The following is a 25,859-nucleotide window of genomic DNA, read 5'->3' as shown; positions in this document are numbered from 1 at the left end:
TCTTTTAAGATTTTATTGGATGGAGCCATTGTTTAAAAAAAAAGGAAGAAGTTTTAAGTATGAGGAGAAAAATATTGCCACATATGCTTACAACTGAAAGGTGTATTTTAAACTGCTATATCAACAGGCTTGAAAAATAAAAGATAATATGATGTATAGGGAAATACGCTAATATATGATCACTGAGGGCTTCAAATCATTGATTTTATAGATGAAACATCTACATCCTTTCTGCTACTTAGCAGAAAATGGTTCTGATCTTGCTTCTATCCCCCTCCTCCCTCATGCACACCCTCCAGGTCTCTGATGTTTCTCAGTTTCCTAAATCCTAGCCCTCAGCCACCCTTCCTTCCAAGTCTAGCAGGTGGTACTATTACCTGCCACCATGCTTTTTTTTTTTTTTTTTAAACCAACCAGATCCTAGCAAGGCCATTTCCTCCAAATGGATCAAAAAGGCTCTTGCTGTGGCTGCATGGGGCACTGTCCCAGGGAAGAGAGGCCACTGGGGAAGAGGAAGTGTCCTTTGCATTGCCCATGAGCATCCCCTTGCCTCCCCATCACCCTTGGTCCCAGTCACATTCCCCTGCCCAAGGGCACAACCAGCATCTCAGGCTTATTCCAAAGAGAAAAAAAAGTGGAACTCAGTTGGGGTATGGAGAAGGGAAAAAGAGCAGAAGAAGAGCAGGCAGAGAAACAGGCGGGATGTTGCTATTTTGGACTTCTCTCTCCCATATGCAAGGCTGCTCTCTTGCCCTCTCCTAGTTTGAGAATTTCTGCTGTATAAACTTAATTCTCAGTGTTTCCTCCTAGGCTATTATTTCTAGTATAAAAGTGGAGGAACTGAAGAGAAGAGATATTAAGACACTCAGGGAGTCAGTGGGACAGGACTAGAAATATCAACTTCATCCAGTCGTGTGAAGACCTGTTCCTAGTCTTGAGTTTTGACTTGAGAAATGTTTCTGTTTTTCTAGCCACTGAAATTTGTAGGTGAAATTTTAGACCAGAATAAACTGAGACTCTCTATATGCTGTGAGGGCAGTATCTTGTCTTCCCTGCTAGAGTGGTAACCACACAGCACAGTCCTGTGCTGCTGGGAGATACCTGGCCTGCTTTTATGGAGACTGGCTCAGGTGTTAGAAGCGATATAGCCACATTTGTGTGGAGCCCTGTTTGGCTTGATTTGTTCTGAGAAGCAGGACAAAGTAGCCCAAGTAATGTGCTGTGCAAAAATGTTTGAGGAGTTTCTGCATGGCATTCCCCTGTGCACTACTGACATGGCTGGCCCCCTTCCTGCCGCTGTCCAGGCCAGACAATGAAGCAATGTTTTTATTTCTGAGCAGTATACGAACACCAGACTCAAGTCCACTGCCATGTTCTGGTGCAGCAAAACTAGGATTACCCACTGCACTTGGCTTGACCACACATTTAAAAATGGTGATGGTTCATATATATGTATTTTAAAATGCAGGTGGGAGATAAAAATTTATAATATCTTCAGAACTAAACAAATCAGGTTCTTTATTGCAAAGATAGGACAAAGTAAAAGATCTAGCTTGAGCTAGTAGTTCCTCTGTGACAATGTACTTTAATAGTCATTGATTATATACAGTCTAGCAGTGAAAAAATACATGTATTTTTAAAGCTAGAGCCAGCTAACACCCAGAAGTGCCTTTTTCTTTCTGTTTCATAAGGGCTTCTTTTTTTCAATTTGAAAGGGATTTACATTTATTTAAAGACATTTTTCTAAATTTTGCTTTGAATACAAATCATGTCATACAGCTTTGCCAAAATAAACTTGGCAGCTTACATTTTCTTTCCTTTTTTTTTTTTTTTTTTTTAGTGTTGGCATGTAATGAATATTAATGGAGCATCACTTCCTGGTTTTTGGCATGATACTTTCTTCATGTAAATACTGCTTTTCGAAATACCAAAAGCCAACATGCAGTTCAAAGTCTTCAGTTAAATTTAGATGAGTTGATAAAGAATCTCCTTTTTCTGTTTTGTAAGAGCTTGAATGTGTTTGTTTCCTGATGAGAACTGTTGATATCTGTTTAGAAAAGTAAGAAGAAGTAATTCCATGAGTTTAACACTCTTCTCAGCTACTTGGTACATCTTGTTCCTCTGTGCATGCATTTAAACTCCTCGAGCTAAGGATTTTTTTAAACTCAAGTTTTGAGGATTTTATAGCAGCAAGCATGTTGTCGGCAATCAGATAATAATAGGAGAACTGAAACAGTCTGGATAAAGTGGAGCTGACCTGAATTTGATCCTCAAACTCAAACCAACCACAAGTATTTTGGAGCTTTACATTTTTTTGGTTTTAGAAATTATTATCACACACCTCTGCACCATCTGGCTTTTCCTAGGAGTGGAAACAGACTTATCAACATATTGTAACAGAGTCTCTTTTTGTGGTGTGTCTGGCATAGTTGTTACCAGAAAATTCTGGAAATCTCACCAGAAAGGCTGTTTTTATGCAGTTTCCAGACCAGTTTTCACACCAAAGAGGATTAGGTGGTAAGCGGAGTGGAGAAAGGATCTGTGCTTGTGGTTGCATTTTGGTTTTACCAATCACTAATTTGTGCTAGGCTAAATGTTGCTTTTAATTATGACCTGGTGGAACTCTCACAAAAATGAGAGAAAAGGCTCCCATTTGTCTCATTGTGACTTGAGCTTTTCATCGTGGAAATCTACTGGCTGTAATGAGGTGACACATGAGTTTCTTGGAGCTGAATCTCACCCTGTCTGTATGTGCATGCTTGTTTTATGCTTGTGTCATCCATCACGTAGACCCCGAGGTCTAGACTGAGGAACCCACTCCATCTGGCCTGTGCCTTTGTCCCACAGGAGAAAAAAGCTGCAATGAGGGCCGGGTGTGCTGATTTAACTCTTCCTGTGCAGAGACAGGCATTTTCTGTCGGGCTGCTGATAACATGGGTATGTGTGGAGGTGGGTGAAAGCGGAGGCTCCTGGGAGTGGGAGCTGTGACCGTGGTGGTGGCACCTCAGAGCGGCTGCTCCCTCTGTCCTGGGAGGACGGACGAGATCTGGATGTGTAGGAGCAGCCACAGCAATGCGTGTGAAAAAGGGGTGCCGTCACTACTTGCTGTGGTTACCACAGGTTCAGGCATCCTGTGCAGCCCCTCTGCCATACTAGGTTCGAAATATAAACTGGCAGCAGAGCTTGATCCCATCTATTAGACAATTGAGCAGATAGCTTTGCACTTACTCTCTTTGGCTGGTATGTTTGAAGTATGCTAGAAAGCAGGTACAATTTACAAATTGCATCCCAATATAATTATCCTCTAAATTTTATAATTTAGGGGGAGGGAGATCATTGCTGACAGACTTCCAGGTTGCCACGTTATGTTCTTTTTCATAAAGCCGTTCCATGACAGGCTCATTCTTCCGTCAGCCAAATCGGACAACACTGCCATTGATTGCAATGGTAAGAGTCTCCTGGCCAGTGTTAGGTTTTGCACATATTGAGCCATTTTACTTTCTATCAGTCCAGTCTGCTTTTCCACAAATATGCACATTATATGTATTTGTTTAAATGCAGTAAAGCATTTACATATTAAACTGTATCCAAAGCAAGTTCTGTCCTTTAGCTAAACTGCTGGGTGCTATGGCAGGAATAAATACAGGGCTTAGCACTAGCACAGCATGTGCGCATAAGTACACATGCTGGATTAGAGCCTGCAGACTGGTCTTTGCATAGAGAGTGAGAGCGTTCCTGTTTGCAGAGCCTGTGCTTAGCACTTTATGTACTGAGCAGCAGTAGGATTACTGCAGCTGATGCTAGACTTAGTGCGATCTAACACCACTGTGGCAAAAGGCAAAATGAAAGAAATTTTAAACATGCGCTGAATATTGTATTCTTCAAGATGAAGTTGGGAGAGACCTTATGAAAGAAGCCCAGAACGCACTGGATGCGTTCAGCTGACTTCTTTCTCTCTGAAGGCGTGTGCCGCTTGAGTTTCGGAGGTGCCAAACACGGGCAGCTCAAAATGAACAGTCAGGATTAGATAAATCCAAGGTACAAATAGGCAGTGTGTTTACTCCTATGTTATTAAGATAATTCAGAAGGAAAATGAGTCCAATGCAATAAAGGTTGGCAAGTGGTAAAAGACACTGTTATTTTAAAGCAACAAGTTAGTATACAATCTTCTAGCTGGGGCTTCCCAATTGTTACTAGGACGTCTGCTTTAGCTGTTGCCATTCTTTGCTAGTATGTGTATGTCTGAACGGATGAGTTTTATGTAGTAGCATAGGTTGTTTTCTTAAAAATCTATATTAGAAATCATTCCCCGTTAGTTGGCGGGCTTTACCTGTAGTTTCTATAGAACTGTGAAAGTTTGAATGGACTTGAAGCACAACTTTCCTTCTTTGAGCCCTGAGAAGCAGAGACAGGTTGCTGCAGGGAAGCCGTAATTGCCATTGCCTTATCTATCTTTGATTTGTGGATAAATAAGATTTCAGGGTCCAGAGCTAATATTTTAGCACCAATTTCAAGGTATAAATTCACACAGTAGTGTGAGCGAAGGGGATAGTCAGGCCTGTGACAGCTTGTTGCAAAATAAAACCAAAAGCAATGGAAAATCCAAACAAAACAAAATTGTGTTATTAGACCTCTTGTTTTCTCTCAGGCGTAGTCTGGCATCTGAGTTCTCCTTGACTGATTTTAAATAAATACATGTATGTGAAAATAAGCTATTATAAGATAAAAGATTAGGAAAAAAAATTCTGTATTTAAACACAAATGTTCCTGTTTGTCTATATGAACATGCTTTCCCAGTGAGTCACCTGTTGTCTTTTTCCCCCCTTAAATGCAAAACCAGAAGAGGGCATATTGGTCTTTCAAAAACAATTTGGCAGTCACTTGGCCTAATTCAGCTGCAATTACTGTGAACTATGCAAAAGACCAGTTCTAAATTCACAGGGTCAGGACTGAAGGATGCAGCAGCTCTGGACTCCCCGCCTAAAGATGCTGCTTAGGGAGAAATTACTGTGACAAAAGCTGAGTTAATTGGCTGGCTACAAATGTGTAAACAACTAACAATTTGATTACGTGGAAGTCTTAATCTCAAGATATTGTACAAATGAATGCACACTGTATTCACCTATAGAAATGACTGCTGCACTGAAGGTTTCTCTCCTAACATAGCAATAAATATGCAGGTATATAACACAGGAGGCAATGATATTTATAGGATTGTGACACATGTAAAAATCAGTGGTACCGTGCAGTAAGCATCATACGTTTTGTTGGTCTGCTCTCCAGTGTTGTGCTTCAAACGCCTTGCTCCGCAGGGACTGCTGCTTATATTCTAAATAGATAAAGAGTGTTCAGACAGCCGTCAGTTAGCAAATAAACAGCAAGGAAAGAAACTGTCTCCAAAGAATTGTTTTGCATTTTCCCTCCGACACTGCCCCCTCTCTGCCTTCCTCCCTTGCCGATATGGTTTGCTGAGGAATAGATGTTCAGAGTCGATCAGCGCAGGTCTGTGATGGACACGAACACCCCTGTCCAAATTCCTGGGCAGATGTGAGGGAGTGACAGCAGGAACCCAGGTCTCACCCCACAGGCGCAGGGCTCACCTGGACGCCACGAGTGTGGAAGTACTCAATGGTCCCCCAGCTTGAGGGTATCTATTCTCCCTTGAAACAGAGATTGCTTTAAAGGTCAGCCTCTCAAGCAGGGTTTGACATACGTGGCTCAAGCCACTGGATTCCTTTAGTCTGGGATTTTGTATTAGCGTTACTTTCTTTTAACAGTAACACGCCAGCATTCTGCAAGGAGTTGTAAAGCTAACAAAATCTACTGTAGCACCACAGTCAATGCTTTGCGTTACATTGCCCCAGTAGAACTCATGACATCCTGAAGAACAAGTCCTTAAACAGTGGCCATCTGGGGCCTGATTTGCTTTCTTTGTTTTCTGCCCATGCACGACCAAATATTACACCTGACTTCGTAAACGTAAAGAGTAGCAAAGAAGAAGGAAAATTACTTAACACCACAAAAAAGCAACACGTGCATATATCAAAGTCATGTATGCGGAGCGCTGTTAGCAGTCATTAAAAGGATTCTTTCGAAAATTGAATCCTGAATTAAAATGAGCACTAAAAATTGGGAAGGGTTCGATAAACAAACAAATGAGGACCATTGTGAGTGATCTGGCATGCTTTTGAACCTTTGAAAACCTTTGAGCCTAATTGCCTTTAAAAAACTCATTTTATACTCATTTAGTATAACTGATTTTAGTATCATAATTTTTGGTTGAAATTTGTTAAAAATGAGCATTATTTACTTTTTTATGTGCCAGTATATAAACTGGAGCAGCAGCTTTTTCAGGAGGGTTAGAGCTTTGGTGTCATCCTTCTGTGAATCCTTGGGAATTAAAGGAAAGCAGTAACTATGCAAGAGGAAAGCAGCCCTGTTGCTGTATAATCATTGCAAAGATATTGTTTCTATCATTTAGTAATTTGACTAGATCTGATGCCTTGTAACCGGGAAGAGTCTTAGTCTGGGATATATTTTCTCTTGTTTGTCCCCACACTGATTCTAAAGTCTAGAAATTCAGTGAAGTTGCAGGAAGCAAATGCATTCAGAAATCCAGACCCAGCTTCTGTGTATCTCCTCTGCCCACCCCTCCACAGACAGAAACCACTGTGACAAGGTTGTTGCCTTAATTAGGATGCAAAGTAGTGAAGGTAATTTCAGAGGATGAGCTTGTGTTACCTCCCATATGCTTTCAATAGAGACTTGCTGACTAAGCACATACTTATTGCATCAGCCAGAGCCATAAGTGATACAGCATTTATCTTCTATTCTGTGGAAATGAATTTTGTTACAGTGAGGAGTGTTTACACTTTTAGAGCTGCTGATACACATATTTCTCACTCTCCTCCTTTGTAGCATTTTGCAGAATTCATTTTCTCATAGGAATGAGTAAAATAACTTAAAATGCATATACACATTAAGTGCAGTGCCTTTTGTTAGGGACACTGATGTAGCGTCCTTCCTCAGTCTCATGTTCACATTGTACCAAAATCTCTGATTTCAAATGGTGGGCAGTCTTTTCAAATTGAGTCAAAACCAGTTTTTCTTCAATGAAAAAAATTGGGAAGAAATGATTCCGCAGTCAGTAACAACTCCTATATAAAATAATAATTTCATTGCTAAAAGGCAGCTATCTCTAGAGAAGAGGATGACAACTATGAGAGAGCTAGTGCCCAGCAATGAGGGAAATGAGAATTTTAAACTCACGTAAAATTTCAAGGGTTCTAATAATGTCCCCATGGAAAGCATGTTTCAAGGTCTCATAAGAAAGGCCTTCCCCATCACTGCTTTTACACAGTTTTCATTATGCCATTGATTCCCCAGTGGTGATTGTCTGGTAGGAATCACTGACACTGATTTATACTGTTTCTTCCTAATACCAACTTTTTCTGTTTGGGGAATGAAGCCTATGAATCTAGTGTTTTTAGTTGTGACTCCTTTGAACTGTGAACATGCAGTGCTGCAGTAAAGCAAAGTTGCACATCTTTTGCATTATTGTCTAACCAACATAACGCAGGAGAGCTGCTTACCAGAAACGGATAGTTTTAAATTCTGTGAAGCTAGGCATTGCTAACTGGTGAACATGCAGCATTTGCCTCAGTGGTGTACTAGATATATATAAACTGTCCTGACAAATCAGTTTTAAAATTGATTGCTAAATATGTAACTGGCTCTGCTGTCACTTTTGATGTTATGCATATTAGCAAACCTGTTAGAATACAAAAACTTTTCAGAAACTGGAGTTCTGGTATTACTCTTCTGTGTTGTACTTACAGGACATAATGATTTAATTATATGTTGAATTGTGTGTGAATAATTTTTTCTACCTTTACAAAGAAGAGCATATATGTGAGTTTATGTAAACAATGAGATTACAAAATATTTGCAGAATCAAATGGTATGGTGATAGGCATTCCAAAAAAACTAGTGTACAGCATAAAAGACTTTAAAATATTTTTTGCAGGCCCTCACTTGTCTTATACTTTGTTCTTTTTTTTTAGTGAACATATACCTCTGTCTTGTCGTTCTTATGTTAAAGACAAATATTATCCCTGTGTGTGACAGTGACAGTAGATTACACTTTGATTTCACTCCCTCTCAGATTAAATTAAATACGTCTTCATGTATACTTCAAGCGTGCTCTGCCAGACACTGCATGTCCTATCTGAGCGGAGTTGGACATTGTATGTTATAAATCCATGCAATTGAAATAGTGCTCCTCTTAAATATGTGTTATAATGATTTAATGAGACACAAATTTGAAGATCAAAACTATTTAAATTTGAAGGTTGTGCAGAGGAAGGGGCCTGGGAGAAGAAAAATATTTTTCTGAGCTCATACATGATATTGTAGGATGGAAACTCCAGCTATGTACTAATAGGGGCAGATTTATTCTGTACATTGGGAAAAAAAGAAACATGAATAAAAAGAACAGGCTGCTTTGGTTTATAAAAGCAAATAAATATATGTATATTATATTATATTATATTATATTATATTATATTATATTATATTATATTATATTATATTATACATATTTGTGTTCTTGAGTATAGCTAAAGGACAACTTCCCGTGAAATAATAGATTCCTTTAGAATTGCTGTAGATTTTCATAATTTTTTTTTAACATTCCTATTGTAACCTACATCAAAAGGGCAGCTATGGTTCTTGTGTCTGACTATACATATGCATTATAAAAAAGTGAGTCTACTGTAATTACCAGTTTGCAGAGCGAATTCCTGCAGGGTTTGTACTCTCCCCATTAGTAAAAGAGATAAGTTGAAATGTATTAAAATTTCACTGTACAACTGGGAGTTTTTGTTCACAGTAAATGTGTTAATGTTTCTTCATTGCTTGACTGTTTGTGTTTAAATTTAGGCAGTGTGCCCAACAGGGACAAAATTATAGGATAAAGCTATGTATAAAAGAAAATCCTTCTGAGAAAACCAATAACATTTATTTTTTTTTCCTCTCTTTCTTTTTCTCTCTTTCTCTTTTTTTAATAAGCAGTTATATATAATCATGCTGCATTCTGGCTATGGAAAAAATTTTTATCTATTATTTCACACTTACTGGAATTATTCTCTCTCTTGTACACGTAAGTTGAAAGGATAGTGTATATGTTGGCAGAACGTTTTGTAAAAATTCCATGGTTTTGTTTTCTGAAAATGTTGAAGAAGCAATTTTTAAAAAGATAAATAAATAAAAGGGAAAATACAGTTCTAAGCATGTATGAAATGTTATCTAATGAAGAGAAAAATATTCACCTGTTAATCCAACATTTTGGAGGAAATAAAAAAAAGACCACTTGGTTCCGTGTTCATATTTGCTTACAGTATAAATTTTGTGGTCAACAGAGAATTGGCCTGTACAAACCCTGAGGATTGAGTCTCTGGTTAATTTAAGTAGTAAGTTACTGTTTTTCATTATAATTTAAAAATATGGTATATGGTACGGATGATATAGATAGAAAAGATAGATATTTTTATATATTCAAACTTTTCTAGTGAGTTTTAATTCATTGCACTTATTTTCAAAGCAATAGAACCTTTCATAATAACTTTTTCATGTAACTTCTGAAAACCTGTTATTTATCTTCACGGGCTGGAATGCAAGTACAATGCAGTCTAAATCCATGTCTTTTTCCGTCCAAATCGAAAGCCCATCATTTAGAATCCAGAAAGCAGAAACATCTGAGATATTAAAAAAAGCTTGAAAAGCAAAGTCTGCCTGGAAGAGCAGAACAGGCAATAACCAACATGTTTGTGATATATCTTAAAGGGAATATCTACCTGACTAAATGGACAGAACAGAATCGCTGTTCCAGGAGTCAGGCTGCATTTTACTTTGTTAAAATAAGATTTTGCTTATTCTTGTAGAACTTATAAGAAAAAAGGTGGAAAATAAAAAAAAAAAACTAACTACTGATTTTGCCGGCATCATTTTGTGTTGACATTTGCGGGGTTTTTTAAGGGATTCTTATTTATTTGTTAAAGTTGATATTTTTGCATACTTACATATTTCCACTTGTATTTTTTACTGGACAGACTGTTTGAGACCAAATCAAAACTAATCTTGAGAACATGAACTATTTACATGGTGACCTTTAAGACTTCTAAAGTTCTCATCATCTTCTGGCTAATTTGTGTAAAAAGACTAGATACTTGATTTAATAGATTTAAACAACTTTCAACTCATATCAACCATTTATAGACTATTGAGTAAAATCTTCTTTCATGGATGATTGACCCAGTAGTCCCTATGAAGGGACAAAAATCTTCTGATCCATTCCTTCCACATGCATGCTACGTCCACAAGTTCAGTATCTTTTTCAGGATACCACAGGAAAAACACCCTGTTTTAGGGTGCTTTACTTAATTTTAAATTTTACACCAGCAGCTTATTGGTTCACATATCTTCTTCTAAAAACAGTTGTGAGGGAATGGAAGTTTGTGGTGAACATCAAGGCTGATGATACCACAGTTTGGGATCTCAGTATACTTTCCTGCATATAGTAACTAACACAGCATTTTTTTCTGCAGAGATGTCAGTAAGGTTCGTAGAAGAAAACTGCTAATACTTTTAGTAGCAATGGCTAAGTAAAGTTTTTCAGTTTGAGGATCGTTTTTATTTTTCTTGTTAAAATAATAATTTTGCATGTGTGGATAGTCTAGAAATAGTAAACCATTTAGTTGTTCAGTTCAGATAAAGTAGCAGATAATGGTTACTCCGAGGTGGGCAAGAGCATAAAACCAATGCAAGGAGGTTGCCCTGTGTGCAGGTGTAGAGGAGATGATGGTCCCTGTGCTTCCTTAAGGTGAGGACCTGGGTGGAGCAAGCAGTTAGTTAGTCTCTCTAGAAGAAATGCGCACAGAGGAGGGTGTGTGGGGCCTCTGGTGAGGGAGTCCGCCCGCGCTGCTCGCTGGTGCCCAGTCAGTCATACTGGCTGTGGCCTTGACTGAATGCGTGGCTGCACCCTCGTGACTGCCAGTGTTGGTTTCATGAGGTGAATCTGCTTTTCATCTCTAAGAACAGACGACTACATTTGATAACATTCTCTCAGGCACGGAGAGTCTCATCCTTAAATCAACCATGTGTTTTTCTTCAAATTTTAAGCAAAGAAGCTCTTGTCTATCTCAATTTTTTTCAGAGCAAACCAAGTTGTCTTTGATGTCTGGCAACCTTAGGCTAGTTTTACGCACTACAGAAGCATAGGGAGATATTGCACCTGCAGTCTTGTAGACTATCCCATTGGCAGTCGGGAGAGATGAGCGTATGGAGTCAGGGTAGAACAGGGCCTACAGAAAGTGCCTGGAAAATAACAGAGCTATTCTGTGTTATGTTTGTTTTCTCTAGAAAAGTCTATGCAGCATTCCTTCATATAGGTTTCCGCTTTTGGAAGTAACTAAACTAGAACTGAAGAGTGATTCCTAAGTTGGATGCATCATTCTAAATGCCATTTTATTATTTTCCTTCTTTTCTTTCTCGTTCCCCATTCATTTTAAATGCCATTTTATTATTTTCCTTCTTTTCTTTCTCGTTCCCCATTCATTTTACCGGCTGTCTCTCAAGAGCAGTTGAGAATGGTTTTCTAAAATGCTTAAAGGCTGCATTCTCCTTCTTCCAGGAAAGAAAAGCTGTTTTATACTACTAACAGCTTTCTATCTTATTAGCATCCTTCCCTTCATATTGTATTAGTAACTGTTTTCATGAATGCCACAGAGAAATATAACAATATTAGCACCTTTCAAATTGTGTTAGTGAAAATAAATACTAGTAAGAAACAATTGGTAGTAAAACACTGCAATGCAGTGAATAACTCAGAAGACATTTGAGAAACTGAATGGATGGAAGAATGAGAAACCTCACTGTATTGCATGAATGTTTAAGACTACTGAAATGCAAAGTATATTCCCACTTATTGTTTTTTGTTTTGAGCAATGGATTATTGGGTTTATAGTTCTTCATGTTATCTGTCAATTAAGGCTATTTTATCCAGGGCCTACAAAGTGATCTTATTTTTAAAAATTATTCCTTTACCAGAGGCAAAACTTAATAAAAAAAATTGTATTTAAATTTTCATGCTAACAGAAGAAATAGTAACGCTCTGTGCTTCTGCCTTACCTGCTATCCCCATACTTCACTGTGTTATATAAGCGGCTGATTAATCTTGCCTCTGAAAATGGTACATAAAATTAGTACCCCATTTTGACAAACTGGGCAACTTGGACAGGAGTGGTTAGGTTACCCAAGGCCAGACAGTAAATCTGTGGGAGTGGCAGAATTCTGGGTTTCTGCCTCTTTCTGTCCAGTGTTTTTGCCACTAGAATTATCCATATAAAAATTGTAAGTGACTTGAAAAACTGTCCTTTTGCACCACATTTACATGATGGAAACATTACATCTCTCTGCAGAGACAGAAATACTTCTGCAGGTATACCCTTCATTCTGTAGAAGTCCTGGCAAGCCTTTCCACTCCAATTTTCCTTATTTCTTACCTACAAACAGAAGTGAAAATATAGCTTGAAAATTAAATTAGAGAATGTATAGTGATTTCTAGCTAGCCGATCTTTTAATTTTATAGGAGCTTTTTTTAGGGGAGGCGGTGTCCTTGGGAAGGAATATTTTCTCTTAAAATGAACTTTATATCGAATATGCTGTGATTTTCTTGAGTCTAGAGCAGTGCAGGTTTAGAAAACGGGATATTCTGAAGTTCTTCAAGGCACAGACAGAGGCAAGCATAAAGGAGGGGGGGAAGGGGACTGAAACCTTATTATTCTTGAAAAAGTATATTTTCCATTTTTTATGTCCACAGGCTTAAATGATTAGTGAAATATAGCCAAGGCCTGGCTTTTAGTGTTTGCTTCATAACACTGTAGGTACAATTATCTACCAGCAATGAATTATGAATATATTCGGTGGCCCACAACATCTGTAGTTATTTTTCTAAGTGTTGTCAAATGTGCCAGCAATTCAAGTAGGACACAAGTTTGTGGTCTCAAATATAAAAGACAGTCCTAAGGTCTAGCCCAAAATGGAATCCCTGCATGTTTTTATTGCCCAGTGTCCCAGTTTCAGGGTGATTTTTTCACTTAGGTACTGTGGCTGGCTATAAATTACAAGAAACTCTGAATCCCTATAATTCCAAGCTTACTATATGCAAGTCAACTTGAGCATTTCCTAGATGACACTATGCAGATGTTCCTACTTTTTGTGTTAATTTAAAACAAACTCTGTTGTAGTCTTGAATTGCCAGCTGTTAAAAATAGGATGATTTCATTGGGATTCTTGTAATTTACACAGCAGAATTCATGCTCTGTGGTCTTTTAAAGAAATACTTAATTGACAAAAGAAAAGTCTTTATTGGGATCTCTGAAGTAGTAAAGAAGGGGAAGTAAATGATAGACATTCAAAGGGCTATGCACAGGGCATATAATGTCTGCTGTGAAAAAGCATATAATAAATTACATTATATTACACTGCCCACTAGATATAAGGATTTGAGACTTCAGTAGATCTGCTGGTAGAGTAAGGTACTTTTTAGCCTCACGCATTGTAGGAACCTCATCACTAGTTAAAAAAAGAATTTTTGTCAGACCCACTATTGAAATTCAGAATAAAACGTGTTGCAGAACTTACCTGTCTCCCCAGTATGTTGTGCCATTTTAAACTGCCTCCTTTTTTTTATGGTCACCTGTAGGAACTCCAGAGAGAAGATAAAGAGGAAGCAGATCTCCTCTTTATCTGTTCTCCTCCTTCTCCCCTACTGCATTCCCCTTCAGCGTGGGTTATGGCCTCCTATCTCTTGGAAGCTCTGCAAAACAGCCAGACAAATTGATTTTCCATTACTGCTATAGCCTATTCTTATTAATATGTGAATAATATGTACTTGTTAAATATAATTAAATGGCCCAAACTATGTTAAGTGAATGTGCTTGGTCTGGGTGAATCCCGCAGAAGTCAGACCTAACATCTCTTAATGTTAACCATAAAAACTTATGCCTTGGTGTACATGTTTAATACGGCATGTTTAATATCGTATGTTTAATACCAGCCAAAGTTCCCTTCTTTCTGCATCAGACTTTATAGGAAGAAAGTTTCCAAAAGAGCAGCAAGATAATCGTGAATATTGGAATGTCAATTATAAAACCATTCATTTATTTTAGCCATGTATGTATTTTGTTTTCAAGCCGTTATAGCATTACTTTAAGCTTAAGGGCTCAGTCATGTAAGCTGTTTAAAAAGCCCATTTCCTCCTCTGATTGATTGTATAAAAGTTCATCAATGGCCACTGTATTTTTGGTAGAAAGGCAAGAAACCTTATGTTAGCGACTCAGTGGAAGGGATGGGTAAAACTGCTTGAGAGCTGCCGTTATCTGCAGATCGTTGATGTAGTAGAACACTACTGAGGCATGGTAGATGTTGGGGCATAGCAGGCATGGTAGGCACCTTTTCAAGCCACTGTAGAAAACCCTCTTTTAGTGCTGCTATACTTTAGCCTTAACCTGCTAGTTATCATCTGGACACATGCTTCCATATCAGCTCATGTGGGACGCCTCTATCTGTTGATTTTACAGTTTCTTCCTCTATGTAGGATTTTTAGTTTCTTTTCTTCTGTATAGTCAATCTTTCTTGCAGGGTTTTCTGAAGAAAAAAAGTTATCAGTAAAACTTTCTGTTGCTTTCCCTAAAAATAGTGTAGTACACATAGAGTCTGGTTTTGTAAGCTTTTTAACAATACATTGCGAAGGTAGAATTACATTGGATGGTTTCTGGAATGCCTGGCAATGCTCTCTCAAAAGCATTTCCTAGCAAAAGTTTAGCATTGTTCCACCCGTGTGTTTTGATGCCTACTTTTTAACTGTCTTGAACAATGGCTACAATATTCAGCCGCTGCAAACTCACTCTAGGATCTTTTTATTATCCACTCCCCATCCCTTTCAAATTAAGGAGTAACAGATATCCAACCACAGTTGCGCCAACCCACTCTACTACCTACAAGTGCACCAACTACTGTGCTCTTATCCTCTCCCTACCTTAAAATCCGTCCGCTGGGGAATGGTGGGACTGCATAAACCTTTGTATGCATGGACAAATCTGTGCATAGCCAGATCATCTTCAGCTGCTGTTCAGGGTCATTCCTGAACCTGCTGTGCAAACTGTCACTGATTCACGTACCTAAATTAAATGCTGTTGGAAAACAGTAGACAGATACTGTTAATAATTCAGATACATATTCTTGCAGTACGTATTGTGAAGATCTTTAAAGACCACACGTTTTTTCGTGCTGATGTAGGAATACACACTATTCCTGTTTTATTGAAACTTCTCCCTGATGACTTATGCAGGTTTCATGTTGGATTCTGTAATGATCAGAGGTAAATGGCAGTGCAAGCTACATTGGTTTTGGATTAACCGAGTAAGATGAAAAATGAATCTTTGAAATAAGGACTGTATTCTAGTCCTGAGGTTTTCCATAGGCTCCATCAATAACTTGTGTCTCACAATTTGTGTTGCATTTACCCTGAGAACGCCACTTTATTACCATCATCTCTGGTTTTCATTTAGGGAATGTAGGTATCTGGCTAACTAACTGCTTTGCCCTGGATCATGCAGGAGCATGGAATAGCATATGGTTTTCCCCAGTCCCAAATGAGCTTCTTGTAGCTTGAACCCTCATCTTCACTGCTCAGGAGTAGGCAGCTAGTTCTCAGGAAAAGGATGGGATAGGAAGCTACCAAAGCCAAACTACAACCTGGCATCAACATGCTTTTTGCCAAAGAGAGACCTAGTTAAGGCCAGTGTGACTATTTGGGCCATTCTGCTTATTTTTGGAACTTCTCATGACAATCCATAGATACTTGGTCAAAATATGTAGCCATTTTTTAAGACTTTTAAGAATGAGTTATCTGAAGAACAAGCAGACATTTTTATGTTTCTAAAAAGTTTGCGTGAATTTTGTAGGGGGCTATATATAAAAAATGGAACACTTACTTACTTACTAATTAGTTAATGCCCTTCAACACTTTATACTTTCAAGACTCTTTAACTCATAGAAGAGGAAAAGAAACATTAAACCTCTAAACTTTTTTCCCCAGCTCATAATTTAAAATGGCTAAATGGATCATTTTTGAGTGTGTGTAATAAAACTCACTCTTAGGCTGAAACATTGTATTTCAGGTTCACGCTGAATCCAATTTTTACAGGCAACCTGCTAACCTCTTGGAAAAAAGTAGGTAGGTTTATAATGGAAATGCTGATCAACCTTAATAAAGCAACTCTACCAAATGACACAGTTTCATCTAGTATGTGTACCTGCATTATGAGTGTATTACTCCCGTAATACATACCGTAAATGATACATGAACAGACAATATAACATCACATGCAACAAATATATGTAACTGGTGCAGAGATTTAAAAAAATGAAACAAGGTGGTGAATGTGAGCAAACCTTTTACAGTATAATAGGAATACCATTTTGTAAGGCCTTCTTTCTTTTTGCAGCACAATTAATTACTGAGTTCATTAATTAATGAACATATTAGAGAAAGACACCATTACTGACTGGTGGAGACCTGATATATTACTGAGTCAATAAACTATTGAACATGAAACAGGACCCTTCAGGAGAATTTTTTTCCTCGTAACCCACAAACACATATATTATTCTTGCACAGTCAGCACTTCTGTGGTGCCCTTATATTTCATATTACTAATTCTTTTAATCACGCATACATACAGCAGTGTTTTATAACCTAGCTAATGAGTAATTGGACAGGTGACATTGGGACTGAGACCCTGAAGTGTCAGGCATAATACAGCAGGCTTTTTTCTTCCCCCTCAAGAATTTCAGAGTAAGAGGTAATGAAATTGCAGATGGGATAGGAAGGAGAAAGGACTTCTGTATCAGAGACTTATTGCAGAAATACAGATTTTAAGTGAATAAGTGAACTACAAATGGCTTTAGATTGCTATCTATCTGATGCAAATAAATCAGCAAGAAAATAAAACATTTAAAGAAACACTGAACTCCTTTAATTGACAACAAAGAAAGAGTTTAGCTTAGCCAAACTAATGCTGAATGTAGTTTTCTTTATGTCAGTATAGTTAAGGTAATTCCTTTCACATGCAGATAGAGTATGGGGCGGAGCGGGGCAGGGGCAGGGGCAGGGGCAGGGGCAGGGGCGGGGGGGGTGGGGAGGTTAGCTGTTAGAAGAGGCAAGAGCATTGGTAAAGCTTCAGTGTCTCTGTGGCTATAGGTACCAAGCACCCTTCCCCCAACTTAGCCCCCAAGTAATCATTGATTGCATCTAAATCTATAGAGATATCTTTTCCTGGCAGCTCTGGTAGTTACAGTAGATTGTTAATCTGTGAATGATCAAAATAAGCCTCTCTTGTCTCAGAAATCTCCATGCAAATTACATCTAAATGCATACCATAAATTTGTAAGTAGCAGTTTGAAGTGCAAAGGTCATCCTCTGCACTATTTAAAAACATACATCTGTTGCACTTAGAAAAAAAAGTCTTATTCAATTTACATTTGCTTTTCTGTGGGCCTGGCTATCCCTTCTCAAAGTAAACCTGTGTACTTTCAAAATCATTTTAAAGAGAGGTGAAGTGTTAATGAGATGTATTACTCAGGCAGATTTTTAATCTCTGTATGGGGGTTTTATCTCTGTATGATGTTTTAGCATCACTGCTTTGAAATAATTTCTTTCTTCTTCTGTAAAAGAGGAAATATATGTGTTTCAGAAATGTGGCATGCTAAAGGGTGGAAGGGTTACGGCTAGATATTGGCGGAAGTGATAGATGTAAAGGGAAGTTACAGTATGTTTCATGAGGCAGTCCTGTTCTTTTACCTCTGTCATTTTATCCTGTTTTGGGAACACATCAAAACCATGACTCCTTTCTGATTTAACTGAGTTACATCTTGTGTGAATCTCAACAGGGAAACTTGGGAATAACCTTTGGATATCATGGGGGGAGGGAAGAGAGACCTGCACCCTTCCTTTTTGTGTATTTTTGCTTCCTGGTTTCACTCTTGGTTTTTAGCAAGCTGATATGCTGCTATAGGAGGACATCCCTAGTAACATTTTCCTTCAGGCATTTGATTCCGAACCAGGAAATTTGTGGAACACCTACATAATCCTCATCCTCCCTCATTTTTTCTCGTAAAGGAAATAAGAGCAATTCTTTCAAAGAATTTAGGAATGTGTTCATCTTCATGGAATAACTGAATATGTTATTATTGAATAAGCATTTTTGTTTGTCATTGCTCAGGCATACTGATGTATGTTTTTGAAAGAAAATGAATGTCCACTTAAAAGAATGAACAAGGCTGTGAATGTTAGAAGGTTTTTTTGCTGTACAGTTAGTTCCTTTCTAGCTCTCTCAACAGATTTGTACAAGGAGGGGAGAAAAACATTAATATGCCTTTTCTTTTTCTTTTTCCAGGCCATCCGCTGTACACTGGTAAATTGCACGTGTGAATGTTTTCAGCCAGGAAAGATTAACCTGAGAACCTGTGATCAGTGTAAACATGGCTGGGTGGCACATGGTAAGATATCTCTGTTCTAGTCTTATCTTTGCTATTGTGTCCATCTTTCTCAGTATCTTTAATTACTAAGAGCTGGAGCAATGACAGTAGTGGTATCTGTCTGTACGTGCATGTGTGTGCAGTCTGCGCGTGCATGTGCATGTTTTTTTACATCAATTTCTAGGATGGAAAAGCCAAGGTCTGTTACTCTGGCAATGACTAAAAGTGCCGACGGAGTTTAACAGCTTGTGTTAAGCTCAAAGAGTATATTCTGGCCTCCAGGAAATAACGCTGTGCTAACAGGTCTCAGCAGAAAGGCAAAAAGTTTATAGTATGGTTGCACAGCGGAGTTCATATTGCAAATAAGCATCAGCCAGTAAGTCGCTGAGCCTAACGGAAATTCAAGCATACCCACGTCAGCCTTTCAGAGCCCGGATGTCAGAATGAAGCCAGTGTACCCTATGTGGCTCACCGAAAGCGTGCATGTATGATCTGTGAAGTGAATCTCTCTCTTCCCCATGTGTAAGTAGAGGAAGAAAGGACAGAGGGATTGGAATCCCTAGCTCCTATCTGTAGACATAAATATACGCTAATTGTTCAGAGCTCTCTCTCTTTTTTTTTTTTTTTTCCTTTACTATTTTGTATGTTTGGTTTCCTTTTTTCCTAAACAGTCAGTAAGCTCTGAGAGAGAGATCATGTTCAGTACAGTCTCTGTAGACACAATTAGAAGGCAAATAAGAAGGACACCTACGTTCTGGAATGATTTAATGAAAAGAGGGGAAAAATAGAGAAAGATTACTGTGTTTGGTGAAGGAATTAGTTTCTGAGGTTTCTTCTCACAGCCCAGCTATTGGCACGTAAGCAAGCATGCTCTTCATTCCCCACTTCTGCCAAACGTTCAGTGGGTTATATTTTATAAATTTTATTTTACTTTGATGAGATGAGGGGTGGAAGTTCAATACTTCCCTCCTACCATGCACTTGATTTCTGCTTACTTAGTGCATGTGCCTGAGCATGCTGACAAGCGTGAATGCTCAACAAAACTCAACAGCATGGAGTGCCATAGGAGCTTTTAAAGCATTCACATACCTGGAAAGGAAGGCAGCCGTGCAGGTATGAGGCAGTCCTGTGTCACTTCACAGTAATGCATACAGCCTGCCCAACAATACCCCAGCCACGGCAAGTGGGTAGTTGATTGCAAGTTTATTATACACTAGATTCTCTGGGGACGGAGCTGATTTTTGTTCCTCTTAATTCTTGTCAAGATATCTTCAGACACAGCGTAGCCCGGCTCACTTTTCTTGGAGGGATCGCTAAACCTCACAGAGTTTCTGGAGCCTGGGCATGCTTCAGGCGTTGTGTAGAATCAGCATCTGAGGCTTTGCTGATCCACAGATGGGACGAACTTGTCTAGCTGTTTGCCAGGGTGACTCTTCCTGTTCAGTAACAGAAATCAGCAGTCTAACGTTTAGATTCTGGCATATGAGTATCCCACTTTTTTGTTTTTAACCATTGCCCCGTAGAAGTAATGTGTGGTCAGATTCTTCTGGTAAATTCCCCTTTGTGAGGCGGTTGGATTCAAAATCGGAATATATGAAAGTAATCTGAGATCACCACAGTGTGTTTAACGGAAATGGCCCTGTCTTATATCAAATCCAAAAGGTTGGAAGGGGAACGTGATAATCAGGGGTACATCATCTGCTCTTATATCTGAGTGCTTAACGTTCCCAACAGAAAAACAATGTACAAAACCAAAGTGCAGCTATACATTAATACAAAGTATTTGTTTTACTACTACACCTAGAAAAGAATGCTCTGGGTTTGTTTTTAGGTTTAGGGTATTTTGTTTAGTTCTTTTGCTTACTTTTAGTTCTTCTGTTTTTTAGTTCTTCTTTTTAGTTCTTTTTGTAGTTTCATATAATTCATCTAGAGTATTTACATTTTATGGCAGAGCAAGACTAGTCAGATGTATGTTTCATATACACACTCAAAGCACAGGTTTATAAATTAGTTCCTCACGACTGTGCTGCATCTGCTTCAGTTGTTGACCTTAACTGCTTTCCAGAATTTTGAGGGCAACATTTAGGAGACTGATTAAATCATTGTACTGTAGCACCTGGATTTCAAAATCACAGAATCAGGTTGCTGTTCGGAAGCGATTTCCTTTAAGCTGTTAACACTGTACTTCGAGAAGTTATTCCTTGAATGCAAATAGTATTTCCTGCTGCTTTAATTGAAGGATTTTCTTCTGATTTTTATTAATGAATTTCAGCTCTCATCCCTGACACATGATGTAGTGCTTTGTTGAATGTAATTATCAAAGAATAGGTGTTTCCAACAGGAAGTACCATGCTTGTTCAGTTTTGATAACCTGGGATCATAATTAACTGAATAGATCAAAAATAGCTTAGAATTGCAGTCTTTGCATGCTTTGCTTGACAGATCTGTGCAGAGTTAATGCATGTTAATAACTGCCCGTTTCAAATGTTGGAACTCTTGGAGTGAGAAGGAAAGGGCATACAGCCACCATAGTATTATTAAACTTAGCAGCTATGGGCCTATTTTCTTTTTTCCTATTTCCATTGTCTTTATCATGCTTTTTCTTCCTGCACCTAAAATGAGCTGCACACATCTTAAAAGGAAGTGTTTCCTACAAGTTTGATTTTTTTTCTGTTTGGAGGTGCCAGAAGTAGGATGTCAATATATGAACAGATTCATCAAAGGAGTTCTTCTGTGGCAAGATAAATGTTTCTGTTGGCAAAAGTTCAGTTTATCGAGTTTTGACCCTGCACCCTTGTGCTATAGTGGTAATCCAGCCATCAGGGTTTTTAAGGTTGAAGCCAAAAGCTGCACAGAGCATAGCAACGTTCTGTAGTACTGCTGTGCTTAAAGAGAAATTGGGTATTTCTAGTGTGACTATCTGGATTTGTTAAGGAATTTGGAGAACTGGAATTTTAATTTTTTTTTTTTTGAGCTGAAATGTAGCTTTTATATTGTCAGTTTGGATAGAGATTTATTTACTAAAACAACCGATAAATTGTTTAAATTGGATAAACCATTTCTAAGGCCTCAAGCAGGCAGACAGACAATATTTTTCTTGCTATTTTTTAAAAATGGTTAAGATACTTTGTATAGCCCATATGAAAAATGAATTTAGTAAAATCGTAATAGTAGAATTATATGGGAAAATTGATTTCAGTACAGGCAACTGCTACTTTGTTGTTTTTAAAGAATATAAGAGCAAGATGACTGCAAAAAAAAAAATTCAAGATTTTCTTAGTTTCTTTACCTAATACTTTTGTTATATTACAAGTAACAGACTTAAGGAGATAGTCATGATGTTTTACTAGCTTTAGCACAGAAATTCACTCACTCAAAGTTTAAAGGAAATAATGAAAAAAAATTGCCATCCACTTCCTCTAAGAGAAGTATCTTAGCCTATGAGAAATTATGCAAGTCTGCAGTAAAGCCATGAGAATTTCATAGACATTGCATTTTGGCTTGTATGCTTGTCATTGATGCAAGAATAAGGATTACTATGCCACTAGCAGAAATTATTTTATTGTACCTGGTCTAACAGATCAATAGACCCAATACACTGTCAATAGGAGATACAGTCTACCCTCATTTATAAACACACTCTAAAAAAGTGCGTCAAGATGAAATACATCCTACTGTGCTAAAATGGTTTGACTCTCATTCTCTTTCAGTAAGTTGAGTTCCAGTTATCTCAGACTTCATAACAATTAAAAGACTATGTTATAAACAGTTTTATTAAATTTCTCTAAAATCATTGTTCCATTGCTTCAAAGAGAGTCAGAATGTTAAAAATATTAGTTCCTTATCTTATCCTCAAACTGATCACTGGTAAAACTCAATTAGACATCGGTGAGCAGAACCATTTCTTTTTCCTGGGTGTTTTTGGTATATTGTGCATTCTTGGACCAGCTGAATTTCACACTATTCAGTCTGCTCAGGGAAATGAGGTAGCCTGTGAACATTTTTGCTCTCTTCCTTGTGCACTTTTTTCTCTCAAAGCAAGCTGGTCTTGAGTTCCCCAGTAATCTTTGCTAAGCCTTTTCCTCTGCATCATGCCAATCAGGGCAGCTCTGGGCTGGCCTCTTCATTCTAGTATGCTTTAGTGCCTCTCCAAGGTGTACCTCAGAGTATGAACTATGTATGGCCTCATCTCTAACCAGGGACTCGGCCAGGCCTTTTCTCTAGTAACTCTGAAATCAAGTGCCTTTAGGTTTTAATACGATAGGCACAGAGTTGCAGATTGCAGCCCATAGTGCAAATCCATTACTCCTTTTTGGTTCAGAAGTTGCCATCCGGTGAGTATTCATGCTGAGACTCACCACGTGGATTAGACTTTCATCTTGTGAAGGAAGTTTTCGGTTGTCAGTGTTTGTATAATGCATGCACTAGCTTGCTGCGAATGAGACCAACAATCAGAACAGCAGCCCTACCAGCCAGTGGAGGATGCGCTATCACAGACTCACATGCATGACATGACGGAGACTCCTTGTTCATTCCGAGTGGCTGAGCGGCCATTTCTATATGGTAATTTGTAGAGTTGTCAGCTGAGAGAGTGTTGGAGAGAAAGCAAAAGAAAGGAAGGACAATAAATAAAAGAAAAATAAGAAATGCCATAGAAAGTTTAGAAATTGCATCTTTCTTTACCCTGAAGCTGCTCTGAGGACTTGGTCTAGGAGAAAGGTTTAGGCTTTAAACATGAGCTGCATGGGAGTGAGAGGAAAAGTAAGAGGAGTGCTATGTTGAATTAAAAATGAACAGCAGCTGAATTTGTCTCGGTCTAAAGCTATTGAGGGAACGAGATCCAGGTTTGCAAAATTAAAGATCAACTCCAATCTCCCCCTACCCCAAACCACTCCCATTGTTACAGGTCTTAGAGTCTCTTTAAAAACTGGCAGAACTGCCATGTTGTTCTTTCCTTAAAAATGAAGATAACAGAGGAAAAAATACTAGCAGGGAAAAGGAGAAATGTAATCTTATTATTACAACTTTGTGGTAGAATAAATGGGTTATATTATATACATTATATTGTTCCGTAGGATTTAAAAGCAAATCATAATCTTAGCATGCCAAACATACTTCTTTCCTTCTCTATAGTTTAGAATCAGTTCTTTAAAATACTTTAAAATAACTGGAGAACATCATAGATCTCATCTTTTTACACAGAGATTTTCAGCAAAGAAATCTCTCCAGTTTATTGATAACAAAAGCTAGCTCTTCATGACTTTTAAAGCAAAATTATTTTAGATCTAGTCTGGCTTTCCCTGGATTTTACTGACAAAATCCTTTTAATCCATCTGTCATAACTTCCTTAAGACCCTGAAGTTTGAGGCATATTTTTCATTACTCAGTTGCTACTCAGGAATCTTACCTGATTAACCTTTATTAGTGGTAATCACTTTTTTCATCCAGATCTCCTTTCTGCCTATGCCTCCCCTTTTTCCTTCCCTTCACTAGTAGCTCCGAAACTGTCCAGAGAAGCTGCACACTATTATCCTGTGGGCACTCTGGCCCCAGTGTCTGGTTTTAAAGACTGCCACAGCAGTAGGAATGATGTGACAGTGCCTGCCTTTGTTTACTCTGAGATCTTTCTTAATACAAGTCAAGCTGAGGTAAAAGCAGATGAAGATATCCGAGTATTAAGGCAACCAGAATAAATAATATTGCTATCATGGTTTATAAGATGCAAGTGACAGGAAATAAAACAATGCTTGGTTATCCTAAGACCGAATTGAAAATACTGCTCTCTCCATCCTTGTATTCAGCAGATGCCTACATAACCCTGTGGTCAAGGGTTTAACTCTCATGCAAGTCCTCTAGGCACTAACATTCGTATGTTGGCACTCACACCTCCTGCCTTCCTTGGATTCCCCTGGGGGATCCATTCAGACTGAAATCTTTTCTCTCTTCTTCCCTGCTACCCCCAGGACATCTTCATGCTTACCTCGATCAGAAAGAGGTTAGACCTCCCTCCCATGACACTCTTGGCTCATGGCCCTGATTCTGAAAATGCTAACATCCCCTGGGCATGGCCCAGGTGAGATTATCGCTGACCAGACAGTAAGCAAAGTCAGCTAAAAACCACTCCAGTGCTGGTTAAGCCCAGAACAGATCATTACCGCGATGAAATACAATGCCCTTTCCTGCTGGTTTGCACTATGTTTACATCCCAAAGCGAAGTCTTTTCTCATTATGAACACTTTACTGTAGAAAAAAATTTAATGCACTAGTCACACTTTGTAGTCTCACATAACTGGGATTAATACTTCCAGCTCATTAGCAACTCTTATTTGAAAAGAGACATCCTGGCAGTCAGATTGCTTTGTATTGGTAACAGATTTGCAGGCGACTCTTCTCAGCCCTGCCTTAGAGGAATACACTGCCGTTTATTTATACCTGCAGAAACACCTTTTGTACAAAAGCAGAATTCTTCTCCTACTGAGAATCCCAACCCCTTTCTGTATGACTGGAGGGCATCGTGCCCTCTTGCTGCGTATACCTGTGTTCACTGCCTTGCTGCTGATGTACTTTACAAGAAAGTGGCTATAAAAATAAGCGGTACTCTGTAACGATTAAAAAAGAATTGCCAGTATTTCTGCTTTAGTCCTCTGTTTTGTGGACAGGTTTTATAACGTTTATATCTAGAGATTACATGTATTTGTTAGGTAGATCAGGTAGACACAGGTTATTCTCTGGGCCGAGAATAACTTGCTTCCAGCACCGGAACAGCATTTTGAGGACAAAACAGAGGTTTAATGATTGCAGGTATAAATTATCTGCCTTTGTCTGTTCTTTTCCTGGTAATATAAACTGAGACCATAATATGGTCCAAAGCTTCATTATCCATATCTGTTGCTGACTTACTTTTTGCAATCTCTTTCAAGTTGCTTCCCAGTACCTCAATTTCCCAGTTACATAAGACACTTTTATAGCTATGATCTACCTTGACTAGCTATAAAATGTCCAGAGAGGTTTAGACTAAGGGTATTACAGAAGTGCAAGGTATTGTTATGTGCTGTCCATCATGATTTAAATTGCATTTTACAAAGAAGGCTTTATCCCATTTTGCATACTCAGTAACATGGGGTAAAATTCTGGGAGATGTCATGGAAAACCAGTCATCTCTTCTTAAGAGAGAATCCGTTAAGGAAAAGAATAGGCTTACTATGTAAAAAATGGAGCAAAGGCAAAAAAAAATGATTTTTTTAGCACTGAGAGGAAAT

The 25,859-nt window shown here is 38.3% G+C and overlaps 1 protein-coding gene across 3 annotated transcripts in view; it reads left to right on the top strand.

Moving 5' to 3' along the window:
• The window catches only part of BNC2 (basonuclin zinc finger protein 2), a 360,399-nt gene that overhangs the window by 197,404 nt on the left and 137,136 nt on the right, over window positions 1-25,859 (top strand). For all 3 annotated transcript variants that reach the window (XM_068928905.1, XM_068928904.1, XM_068928906.1), the window contains one exon: window positions 18,519-18,621. In XM_068928905.1, coding sequence (XP_068785006.1) covers window positions 18,519-18,621 — 103 coding nt within the window. The remainder of the gene's footprint in view (window positions 1-18,518; window positions 18,622-25,859) is intronic.

This window comes from Struthio camelus, chromosome Z (genome assembly GCF_040807025.1).
Source record: "Struthio camelus isolate bStrCam1 chromosome Z, bStrCam1.hap1, whole genome shotgun sequence".
In the NCBI taxonomy this organism is placed as follows: Eukaryota; Metazoa; Chordata; class Aves; order Struthioniformes; family Struthionidae; genus Struthio; species Struthio camelus.
Note: the sequence above shows the minus strand (reverse complement) of the source record. Positions and strands in the feature narration are given on the sequence as shown.